Source organism: Falco naumanni, chromosome 5 (genome assembly GCF_017639655.2).
Source record: "Falco naumanni isolate bFalNau1 chromosome 5, bFalNau1.pat, whole genome shotgun sequence".
Classification (NCBI taxonomy): Eukaryota; Metazoa; Chordata; class Aves; order Falconiformes; family Falconidae; genus Falco; species Falco naumanni.
In genome coordinates this window covers 7236107-7249258 of record NC_054058.1, presented here as the reverse complement: position 1 = coordinate 7249258, position 13152 = coordinate 7236107, and the positions used below count along the sequence as shown (strand labels likewise).

Here is a 13152-nt window from a genome sequence, read left to right as displayed (position 1 = left end):
GAACTGACAAACAAGACAGAGACGCACACACGCATGCGCGTGTACGTGTTCTGGAAAGATTGCCCTGAAACTTCCTAAAATCCTGGCAATAATTTTAAGAGAAACATTTCTTTCACAATGTGCCCCCCACAGCCAGGCTGGTGGCACTCTCAAAAATATTTTAGGAGAGAAAGGATATTTTTATAAAAAATGAGATGGCATCAAAGGACAAGGATACAAATTATTAAACTTTTCAGGTGAAGATACCTTGAGGCTGACTGACTCCAACATCAGGTAGTCTGGTTATGCATTAACATGTACTTATGTTTCTAGAAAAAAAAGAAGAAAATCACAAATGTATGTGAGTTTGCCAACTATGCTCTTTGGCAAAATATAGAATTTGTTGAAATGGCCACTCAACAGTTATCTTTCTCCTTGTCTTTCCTCTTTGTAGGTTCTACAAAAAAATAATTATTGCCATAGCTGTTGGTAGAGTCCTTAGACAGATGCTGGCCTCCTGCTCTTCAGACAGTGGGCTGAAGTGGGGGACCTAACCAGCTGATTCATCAAGAACATTATTCTCAGAACTGGGTCCAGAAGTTACTGTTGTAGATGTATGATCAACTTCTAACAGCAGGTATCTAAGTCCCATTACGAATTATTTGAAACAGTTCCTCAAATCTCACACATCACCACTCACTCACCCTCCAGACCAATCACCGCTTCAGATTTAACTCTACTTCCCAGTCCTGAAGGGGAGTTCAGCATAAATAAAAACTAAGTCACTGATAAACTAGTCTGAGGAGCCAGTCATGAATTTTCAGCCAGCTCTATTTCCACCTTCCTCCAAGGCAGCTACTCACAGTCTTACACTCCCCCAGCAGGATGCAGATAGAAGCACTGAGCGTTACCTGCTTTCTTAAGAGCCCCAGAAACACTCTGATTGCTTTAAACGGCTCACTTACTAGTTTTTTCTGTTCTCCCGTTCTAACATCCAGTCGCTTTTCTTTATTTCAGCTGAATGCTTTTAGGTGCATCTGTCTAGAGAACTGCAGACCCGGCAGTATGCCCAGCTTTTCAAGTAGCACTTGAAATTCAGAACACAAAACAAAAAAAAGTAACTTCAAGTAGCTTTAAAGATGGTCTCAACCAGTGGGTTAGGAATGCTTTTCTTTCATGTATGGACATCTTAAATGTGATAGTCCCCTGCAGATAAATCTATAAAGCTGAAAAAGGAAAATAAAAAACATCTAAAACAACTGGAATCTCCACAAAAATGTAACTTAAAGTCAGGACATCAAATGGGGCACATCAAGCTCTTCACGGACTTCTGTGCAATCTCAGAAAAGTCAACTTAAACTTTTGTGCATCCTTTTCTCCAGCTGTAACAAAATCCTTATTCCGTGAGGGCTTGCCACTCTGGGCACTAGTAAATAAAAGGGATACTTTTACTATAAAAGCTGTAGAACAATTCTAGCTTATAAAAAACACCTTAGCAACTTCTTATACAATCTGTGTCTGGACTGCTGCAGCCTGAGAGAGCAAAGGAATGGTTAGCAGAACGGATGGTGGCGGTTCATCACAGTGCAAAGCACTTGCTTCTTCATCAAATGTGTTCATCTTCATAGTTTCCAGGCACTATATGCCCTTCAGTCTGACTGAACAAGGACAGAATATTTAACTACAACAGAAAACAACTTTAAGCAAATAAACTTCCAAATCGCTATTCTCTGCCTTTCTTTAGGACTACCTGTCATTACTGAATGACAAGTACTTCTGCAAGCACAAGAAACAACGAGGCCTGGTTCTCTATACTCTTGTTTCTCATTCCTGACTGTTTTGACCACAGCCTCTCTTCAGCCCAGGCATTCAATAAAGGCTCATACCCACCTGGATTCTCTGATGTCTAACTAGGGTTGATCTCACACCGAAGCCTCTCTTTAAAGATGCCTTAGAGGGCTTCTTCCCCCTCCCCATTTTTAGGAAACCTGGAGGAACATCATTATCCCTCCACCAAATCTGATCGAAATCTGCCAGTAAATTTCAAACTTCACAAGGTGAAAACTTAGTGGTCAGATACACACCAACAAAACTTTGGTTTTCTGAGGCAAACAGGCTGAAAGCAGCTGTATGAAAAACTCTGTTTGCACACTACAAATAATTTTCCATCATCAATTCTTTAAAAGAAAAACTTCCATTTGTGAAAGAAAAGGAAAAGGCAAAAAATGCAGAAGTAGTTAAGCCACTAAATGTTAACAACAATTTTGCAAGACAGAAACAAGAGATTTCAGACATACTGGTGGTATTTATTAAAACAACATCCTGAATGGCAGAAAATGCTCTCATTCTCAGCACTTTAATGCACCTTAAATCTTGAAATGAATCCTCAGCAGTGCATGCTTATTAAGCTGTGTTATTCAACCCATCTTCTACCTTCACAGTTCCTGTAACACAGGATATTTTCCAGGCAAAACTTAAATCCACAACACTGTGTAGATAGAACGCTCAATTAGCTCTGTCTCTTAAAACTCATTTTCCTCCTACTCTCCTATTCATGTTTCTGACACACGAGCTGGTATAATTTTTAGAACTTAAATTCTGCAGCCCCCTTGCTGCTGTTGGACCTCCCACCACTCTCTCAACAGGCTTTTCTGTAGTCAAAAAGTAAAACCAAAAGATCACTTTTCAAATGGAGAAACATCTGGCAACTTCAATTTCCATGACAATGTCTTGATTACAGATGACTCTCAATCTAAGTCTCATATTCAGAAGCTCACTGGTGAATTTTGTGTTATCCCTTTTTATCCCCCCACCCCCCTTGTAGAAAACAAATCCAAACTAATTAAGTATGAGTTAAATTATTAAAATTCGTAATAATCTTTGGAAATCTATTAAGTGAATTAAATGCTCGATTGCATTTCCATTTAGCCTCCTGCAAATAAGTTCTACATCTTTTAGATCCATGGTTATCTGACTCCCAGTATTACTGGTACCTAGGCTTTTCAGATGCCTTTTGGACTGAGTTCATACAGCTATTGCTGTATGTATGTATGCTGTATACATGTTCATACAGCTATTGCTGCCTGGACCATCTGTTGCCAAGTAACATGGGGATACTTCTGCCTCTGTAGCACTAACCAAGTGCATCTTCCTCTTCAACTGGGATCTCAGTTCAGTAAATCATCTCCCTATACTCAGGGGCTGTGATGAACACAGCTCTAGAAGGCTGAAGACCCCAGATTTTCTTCTCGGACTTAGGAATCTGCAACCCCACCTCACATCAGTGAAATTATCTTGCTGTTCTGTCAATTTACCAAGCAAGAAATCTTCTTTTACCATTAAATTATGTAAATTCTATAAGCTTCCTATGAAGCATGCAGGCATGATTAGTGTAACATATTCTCCTTTTTTCCCAGTCTCTCATATAAGAGAATCAAGAATTTAAATCCTCAACCATTAATTCCAATCCTCTACAATTACATGTTATGGTTAAGTACTTAGTTACAGTATTCATGTTATTTTTCTAATTATGGAACACAATTTCTCTAAAACACATAAAGGATGCTGTAGTGCTGTTCCCTGCTCTGTGAAGACAGGTTTGGCTTTAGAAGACCAGCTAAATTTTGTCTTTAGGGGAATATATCCTCATTTAATGCATGTTTATAAAGATGCAGATCATAAATTATATTATTGTGCTTTTAATTACACGATCACAGGTTAATTCCTCTAAGAGCAGTCAGTAGTGCTCAACACGTGCCTATCTGCCTCCAGTAACTCAAGAGGAGTCTGACAGTGATTTTAGCGAAAGCAAAGCTGTTCCCTGACTCAGAACAGCATTTGTAACACAAGTCATCTCACATAATAATATCTGAGCATAAAGTTTAGGTGCTTTGCGCCTACTCAGTCACTAGTGGCAGAACTAATGCTGCCATGGTCAGCTGCTGAATGCTGGGTCTCAGACTTCGAACTATAAGTTTAGTGTCTGCATGTGATCCCACAAAGCTACGCATACATACATTGCTCTATCTGTGCACACCCCATTACAACATTCAACCTATATTGTACTTACAGAAAACACATTTTTGAAAGACTCAAAACCTTGGCCCAACATTAAAGGTGATGGCAATACTCAAAGATAAGTCTTCTTTTATAGAGACCATTCCTCCAGCAAACTTTCAGCTTTCAATTTCCAATTTTTCAGAATTAAAGCTCTTCAGAGGAACACTGAATATTTTTTTTCTTTTATTAGGATTCTGAAATGTTTTCAATTTTTTCCCCACACACCTTATTCAGGTCTTCCATTAAATTTTCAACCTCCAGTAGAATCAATCTGGAAAATTTCAAGCAGAATGCTTAAATTTCAGAAAGTTACAAGAAGCTGGAAGCAGAGGTTTGAAAGGAAACACCTACAAATCCTGAACCAAAGCTGTCAACAGCACTTCAAAGGAATATAATGCCTACAGCATCTTCAGATTACCTCACCTCATAATAATCTTCTGAAAAGCATTTTTAACAAGAACCCATTGGTTGCCTTGGAATCACAGCTAAGAGAGAAGCCAGCAGATACTGTGAGCGTTAGCACCAAGGACTTTGTGAGAATGCTCCTAAGACCACTCATGCTGCATCTACCTTGAACAGTCAGAGGTTATAACAGTCAAGTAACTATTTATGATCCTCTGAAGCAAACAACTCTGCTGACACATTTGTTATTCACTACTGTGGGCACTTCAGGCAAACATTTTTTCTACACTGCTGTTTAACCAAATGTTGACATTAAAATACAGTTTTTTCTCAGATTGTGTCAAATATTAATTCTAAGGTAGTTGGACTAAATTGTTTTCAGCTAGTACAGATGTGTATATCCTTTATTCTAAAGTCAGACTAATGACAAATTACATGTGAACAGAAGTTCTCATGATAAAAGCTGTTCAGCAACTTCCCATTAGTAAAGCTCTCAAAAATTAAAAACTTCTGTCGGGTAGAGGAAGCAAAGTCGGTAAGTAAATCATGTCCTTAAACTGCCAATCCTAATGGGCTTTTATAGGTTCATCTTCTGAAGATTTGTTCTACAATCCACAGATTTACTTCTCTCCCAGAGCATAACACTTCCGTCATCACAGTTTGAGCAGACTATGTTATTCCCCAAAGATGCAAAGGTCTCTGCTGGACGCAGACAGTGACTAAGAGATTCCAATCCCATAACACAGTTTTGGTCAGGCTGCTTACTTCCACCCTCACAGCTGCCCCCTGCATTAGTGCATTTGATGTTCAGCATTTTTTAAAAAAACAGGAGGTTACATTTCCCACTTTATCCATTTGTAAAATGGGAATAATCATCATCCTTCTTTTCACAGAAGGATACCAAGGTTTAACAGTTAAAATATCCATACTATTTAGGCATTGTAAGTGTCCCTTGGTTCTCCCAAAAGCATGGCAGAGGCAGCTCACTGAGTTCATCCTAATTTTCTGTTTCTGCAGACGCTGCATTACAGCACAGGAACCACGAATTTGTGGAAAAAGTTAGAAAGGGCTGCTAAAGCTGCCCAGCCCACTGTCTCTGCAGCTGGCACCAGGAACCACTGCTAGTCCAGAACGTCAGTAGGTGCAAGGATTGGATCCAGACCACAGTTCCCCTCCTCCCCCCCCTACAGTGATGTGGGGATCTTCAGACTTACAGGCCATGGTTCAGTTATCAAAGAGTGTACCCTAGCAGAGACCATCAGACAGGGTGAGGACAGCATTGCTATTATGTAACTAGAAAATATTCAGCATAGTTCAGTCCTGCTCCCCTATACTCCAGTAAGAGAAAGAATAAGTAGTAAGGATAAAATAGGAGGGATACTAAGTTTAGTGAAGGATCATACTTAAAAACGCATATTTTCATGTGGAAGAACAGGTATCCAGCCTCAAGCATGCATGCCCACATCTCCCCTCTTCTGCATAACAAATGTGATTTTAAAAAATAATTAAGGTAGTTAAAGTTATTGAAGAATCCCATAACAACAGGCAACTGGCTCTGAGAGAGCCACTTCTTCACAAATACAGGAGCACCCTCTGGTGCTCAAAGACAGGATTTAAACCTCGGGAATTCTGAAATGATCAGTAAGAAGCTGCCCCTGCCATCTCTTCTAGTGCACTATGCCTCACAATTAGTAACCTTGTAAGAGGAGGTAGAAATGACTGAATTATAAAGCACAGATCACCACAGCCTGAGTGATGAAGTTCTTTCACAGAGGAAAACTGCTGACATGCACACATGGCCTTCTTCAATACCCAGGCTCCAAAAATGCCAATGCCATGTGTTTCAAACGCACACCAGAGCTGTTCACTCCAGGACAACTTGCAAGGGCCACCTCTCAGAGTTCTCTCGTACTGGGAACATACTTCTCCACTAGACATTAGTGTGAGAAAAGAAAGAATTTCTATCTTTTGTACATGCTCATTTGATCAGGGGACATTCTTGCTATACTTGCAACTACTTGCTAAGTTCTCACTCTTAGAATTAAGCTGCAGCAGTGTGTTCCAAAGCCCAGCTATACTACTCCCTTTGTCAAACTTTACGCTGGATTTTCTTTCCATTTTGTTGGCTGGGAGAGAACTACTGGTTTCCACCCACAAAACCCCACTGACTGACCCTGGTGTGTTGCATAGGCACCAGTGCCTCCGGTTTCAATCTATGTAAGGACACAAGTGAACACAAAATAGTTTGGGAGGATTAAGCCAGGCCCACTTGGCTGACTTCCAGGAAATAGTACTTTGGGTTATTCCTGCTAGCCACAATTACAGTTAAAGGTCAATGTTCATGGAAAAAGCCCTCTTGAGATTCACAGCAATAGGGGTCCCCTACCACCACTGTTTCTCACCAGCCAGTTACTGATTAACAGAGTATCTCACCTGGATATACTAACTGGATGTACTAGATCACCATAGTATCTCAGAAACTGACACTTAAATGCTCAACTGAACAGCCAAAAACACTTTTCAGAGGCACACTATTCCCTTGGCTTAAATGAAACAGGCACTAACAAACAGAAAAAGAAAAAGTTCAGGTTTTAGTATTTAGCCACTGGCCACCAAGACAGTCAGGAGCTGGAGAACATGACACATGAGATGAGCCTGGGAGAACTGAGCCTGCTGAACTTGGAGAAGGTTGAGGGTGACCTTACTGCTGTCTAAAACTACCTAAATGAAAGACACCAAAAAGACAGAGCTAGACTCTTCTCAAAGGTGCACAGTGCTACCAAAAAATGAGACGGGCACAAGCTGAAACATGAGACATTCCAGTTACATATTAGGTGGGAAAAAAATTACTAAGAGTGTGGTCAGACACTGGCACAGGCTGCCTAAAGGTGTGCAATCTCCATCTTTGGAGATGTTCAGGCCCTGCTTGGAACACAGCCTGGAGCAGCCTGGTCTGATTAGACCTGTTTTGAGTAGGCTGGAGGTCCCTTCCAACCTAAATGATGATTCTGTGATTCTTATTATAGCTTGGTGGCTCCTTGCCCAAAAGTAATGTCTATCCTTCCAAGCTTCTCCAGAGCCTACACAGATCTGTTGGGTTGATATATTAACAATGGTCCAGCTGTGCTTTCAAAAAACTATGAACTCTGACAACATTCTTAATTATAAATTTTATCAAATCTGCCTGGAACAATTCTTTAAATAAGCACTGGCTTATTTTTTTACTTATTTTTTACTGCCACCTGAAAGAAAAGTAACTTTTGTAACTTGTAACTTTTCTTTACTCCTGACAATGGTTCACTGAGTAATTCCTGAATGTCTTCAGTTTCTGACAACATAAAAACAACCCCAATGTACAATTAGAACAGATGTGTCGAAGTTCTTCAGAACTGCACCTACAACCCTAAGGATCCACAGAGACAACTCTGGGTGATAAAGGCAGATTAGTATCGAATTTATCATTAGGTAATGCTAGATAACTTTTACTATCATACTGTTTGAGCCACTCCATCAAAAAAGCCATCAATGCACCTAAAATTACTTTTCAAGAGATGTCAATTTCTGCAAGCCAAAGCCAAGACTTGGCTAGAGTAGGAGGTAATTTATCCCATGGATTCTGAAGCTGTCAGTTTTGTATTTGTAGGGTGGTATTTTACATAGCACATAATGTCATAAAGATGGCAACATCAAACCCAAAATCAGCTCCTGGAATGAAAGAAAATTATATTTTTTAGCAGTTTTCATTTGGCTGACAGAGGGCCAAAGACTGTTATCAGCTACATCTTCTGTAATGTACATAGCCTGTCTGCTCCAGAAGTAAATCAGCAGAATTTGGAAAAACTAGTTCAAGAAGACACCATGTCATATTTTTGATGCTCACAGGAAGACTCACCATGCAATAAGCATTTAAAAGCTACCCATTAGCATTTTTTTTTATTTTTTCCTCATGCTGCATACAATGTTTTATTTTTCCCTGTGATGAAATGCTGCAAATGACAGTTAACCATTAAGGAAACTTGTCTTTGTTATTGTTGGTTCTGTCATACAAAATCACAACTGAAAGGGTCAGGATGCTTGGAAGCTGAAAAAAAAAAAAAAAATCAATGTAATCACCAGCTGGCTTTCTAGTAAAACTGAGTCTTGTTTTAAGACCAAAGAAGCAAATTTTCTCAAGCATTAGGAAAGTGACTTTTGGGGAGATCCTGCATCTTTTCCTAGAGGAGTTAAAAATGCTTTTTTTTTTAATGGCAACTATTTTGCAAAAAGAAGTACATAATTTGAAAATTATTAGAAATTATTTTACAAAACATGAACCGGCTCAGGAAAGTCTACTAGCAGGAAAGAGTTTTGTCTATGATCAGCTCTGAGTGACAGCTCTTCACCAGTTAGCCCATCTTACCAGCTAATCCAGTATGGTTGAGATTACCCATTCCCAAATGAAACTCCTGTAAAATAAGGTATATTCCACAGCTGCCTCATGAACTGTATTGCCTTTATAAAGACTTAGCTGAAAATTTGATCACATCACAATATGCTAGACCATGAGGAAACCAAGACTCACTGTTGTAAAATTCTAGAAATGGCTGATTCACATCCTATTTTCTAAGATACATTTTCCAAAACATGAAATAAGTCTTTTCCACTGATGAAGTGTTTTTAAAAATTAAATATTTTTCTTCCCTGTCTAAACTGAGGATTTCTATGTTGATATTCTCTAAGCTGGGGAGTTTACCAATTAGTTGATGATAATAATAACAACAACAAACATATACAAGTTGTAAAATTTTCTTGTTGAAGTGAGCTGAACTGCTCACATTCAGATATATTCAAGATTGTGGTAAAAATTACAAGGCTGCAAGCTCTGGCAACCTAATTCAGAAGAGTCTACTTTATTATATTTTCCCCCAGCTTTGCACAAAGAACTAAGGTGACTAGACACTCAAATTCCACTAACCATGTGCTTCTACATCCACAAAATCAAAGCCAGATGGCATCACATTAGACAAATCACCTGGCTTGTATGTGCCTCCATTTCTTTATGGGCAAGACAGAAATAATACTTGTCTATCCTTTTGTTCAAAGAGTCTTTGTAAGTTAGACTGCAGTTGCCAGATGTGCATTGTGTTAAAGAGTGGAGGGAAAGGAATTCATTTAACTGCACCTATGTACAGCCTCCCCAAGTGCAATAAAGCTCCATATCTGTGTGACATGCTGCTCGTGTACAGAAGCCATTGCTCTCTGGCAAATGCTGCATTTCTATACCTGGAACACTTTCAAGTGTCAGAGTGGACTAAACTCATCAATAAAAAGAAACTAAGGTTGTTAGGATGATGGTCCAGTATGTCTCTGCATGTGATGACATGAAAGGCACCCTTAAAGAAGAATGCGTTCCAGCAGCCATGAGAGACAGCACATCTCCGAAGATAAGCATGTTTCCCTTTGGGAATCTACTGCTTACCATCCACAGCAGCCATGTGTCACACACGTACAATCAAGATGCCAGAATGCATTAGATCTGATTTGAAAAACTGTCATCTGATGACAATGAAAACTGTTTTCCAATGATTAACAGACCTTTAAGCCAAAGTGCTGTCATGGAAAGACAAATAACTGCAGAATATTTCAGAACATTTCTCCCCTCACCTTGGCTTTCACTACAGTTATGTGTCCAGTTTTACAATACACACAACTACTTTCAACACACTGCTTCCATATGACTGAAGTCTAACACAAAAACACTCCAAACTGATTCCACTCAAAGTTATTACATTTTTCTTCCTGTGGCCACAATATGACTTATAACAGGTTTTTTTCTGGGTAGGTATATACTTTTAAAACTAATGCAATCTATATGACTGACTAGAAGCAACACAGTACCAAAGGTTGGCCAAGCTTTCTAGCAGAAATTCATTACTTTCAGAACATAATTAAGTTCCCGAGGCTAGAATCCAGCTTGTAGATCAATATTTGAATCCACCAGAAGAGTCGTCTTCGATTTATTGCTCCTGAGAAGAGATGTTTTGAAAATTTGAGATGGATCAGGTGTGTAAAGTCATGGTGCCTAACAGTCACATAACTTACCCCTTCCCAGATGCTGTGTCCCTACCTAATTGGGCAGCACACATTTCCAAAACATCCGTTTTCCCATCATCTTCCAGGTACCAAATTATTCTTACTGTATTTTAGAAAACTTGGTGCATGGCAGGAGGAAAGGTACATGAGTGGGAAAACTGGTGCCTTTCTAAGTATGAAAGAAATAAGCAGGACTCTGTAACACTTGAAAGACCAGAGAAAACCAAGAGGGAGTGAGGTCCCAGGGTGCTGGAAATGGGCAAGGGAGGCAGTCAACCTAAATGCAGCCTTTGGGAAGATAATGGAATGAGCTATTAAGCACTCAGTCATTAAGCACCTAGTAAGACAATATGATAATAAAAAGAAGATAACGTGCATTTGTCAAGAACAAATTTTTTCCAACACAGTGGGCAAGGGAGAAGCTACAGATGTAACAAATTTGGCTTTGATTGGGCTTTTAATCTAAGTCACTTGTGAGTCTAACAAGCTGAGTAGGGAATTATGGCCTAAACTGAAGAGCAGTTATGACTCCTATATGAGGCAGTCATTAAGAATACTTCTCTAGCAAACTGGGAGCCAAATAATGTTCCACAATGATCTGCCATGCACCAAGCTTTATTTCATATTTTCCTTATTACACTGCCAATGAAACTGAGAAAATGTACTTTCAGAATCTAGATCGATAACAAAGGTGGGAAAGATTGCAAGCAGTTTAGTAAACAGAAGCAGAACTCAAAATGATGACCTGAAAAGTCTACAGAAAGAGACACAAAGTACTACACAATGATGATTAAGAAAACAAATTCAAATACAAGGGCAAAAACTAGCCAGACAACACAGGAGAAAAATCTGAAAGTTACAGTGGGTTGCAGTTAGACAGTGAGAGTGCAAAGAGGTACAGTTGGAAAAAAAAGGACAGCAAACTTGGCACTATGAAGATCTAAGACACAAGAAACAAGTGTTTTGCTCTGTTCAGCAGCAGTGAAACACACAGCAGTTGGCAAAAAAACCTACAGATGAAACACCACATTTAGAGAAAAGAGTGCAGAGTGGAAAAAATCTAAACTTCAAAACCACATGATCAGTATGAAAATACTGAGAGAACAAAATTTGTTTAGTGTGGAATAATATGAAAAGAGGAAAGGGTGAAGTAATCTTCGAGTTCTTCTGCACGTAAAAGACAAAAGTGGAACCTCTTTATATCCGCCAAGGACAGAACAAGTAATCACTGGCATCGTTTGCAGCATGCAATATATCAGGGAAGAAACTCAGTGAACTATAAAAATCATCATGTAATGGAATTATGTCAACAGATCATGCAATTCCTGTCACTGAAGGCTTTTCAAAACAAACAAATTCACCATGAAACATTTGGTTAGAGGTTGCTGTGAGATTTGGCACCACTTTAATGAATCAGTTAACTTGGTGTCACCTCAGAAACTAAGGGAGGTTAGAACCACATCACACTGACAGTAACAGTCAACTACAACAAAGCCGATGTTTTACCTATGTAGCATCTGTGCAAACTCACAAAGCAAGACTTCCACTGATGTGAACAAATTAAACACGGGAATTGAATATTTTGCAGTTCTGCTTGGATAAATCAAAAGATTTATAAGCCCTGTATTTGGAAATTAACAGTAGCGTTCCTACTGAAGTGGCAAATGCTGATCTCAAGCTTGTGTTCTGAAAGCAAGGTGCAAACAAAGTTGCTGTATAGGCTGGAGCAGGTAGGGCAAACCTGAGCTGCTTGAGACAGGTATTCAAAGCTTGAGTACCCCAGCAGGTGCATCAGCTAGGCTCTTACACATATCTTGCATATGCACTTGAGCACAAAATTCGATTCCAAGTTGTTGACTGTTCATCAGCTTCGCAACACCGGTTTCTGCATAGCAGCTTCGGCAACGAGTACTCAATCAATTGTGTTACCAGTGCAAACTGTTTTGGTTTTTTTTCATTAGTGCCCCCGCAACGACATGATGTCATCTTCCTTTCATTACTAAACAGCAGATCCTGGCAAGAATAAAAACTGTCACCCCTGAAATATATTCCCTCCTTAAAATTCACCAGCTGCCTTCCCGCGGGGTCCCTCATGAGTTTGTGAAGTAACCTGCTCCACCTGCGGGGCCAGCGGGCCACCAACGAGCCCTGATAGCAGCTCAGCACGACCCACGTACCGCGCCTCACACAGTCCCTCAGGAAAGAGCGAGAGGCCGGGCCAGGGCAAACCTCGAGCCAGGATAGACCTACGCGGCGCCCGGCGGGGCAGGTGGGGGGCAACGGCGGCGCCCCCCCGCCCCGCTCAGGCCGCCTGCACACAGGGAGCCCCTGAAGGAAGCCCTGGGCGGGCCCCGCCGCCGTTACCCCAGCACCGCCTGCCCCGGGGCAGAGCTTCGCCCCGCCGCCCGCCTCAGCAGCCGCTCTGCGGAGGGGGAACCGGCGTGAGGGCGCGGAGCCGCCGCCACTGACCCCCACCATCCCGCCCCGGCCCCGGCCCCAGCCCCCGCAGCGGCGCTCACCATGGCGATGGCGGCGGCGGGCAGCCCGCCTCACCCTGCTGCCGCGAGCGCGACGTGACGCCACGCAAAGCCGCGCCCTGGCAACCGAAGCCCCGCCCATCCGTGCGGCCCAGCGATTGGC

The 13152-nt window shown here is 40.9% G+C and overlaps 1 protein-coding gene across 3 annotated transcripts in view; it reads right to left on the bottom strand.

The window, feature by feature from the left end:
• Positions 1 to 13113, bottom strand: part of NME7 (NME/NM23 family member 7) — a 95034-nt gene extending 81921 nt beyond the window's left edge. For all 3 annotated transcript variants that reach the window (XM_040594048.1, XM_040594047.1, XM_040594049.1), the window contains exon 1: positions 13032 to 13113. In XM_040594048.1, coding sequence (XP_040449982.1) covers positions 13032 to 13034 — 3 coding nt within the window. In that variant the 5' untranslated portion in view covers positions 13035 to 13113. The remainder of the gene's footprint in view (positions 1 to 13031) is intronic.
• Positions 13114 to 13152: the final 39 nt, after the last annotated feature.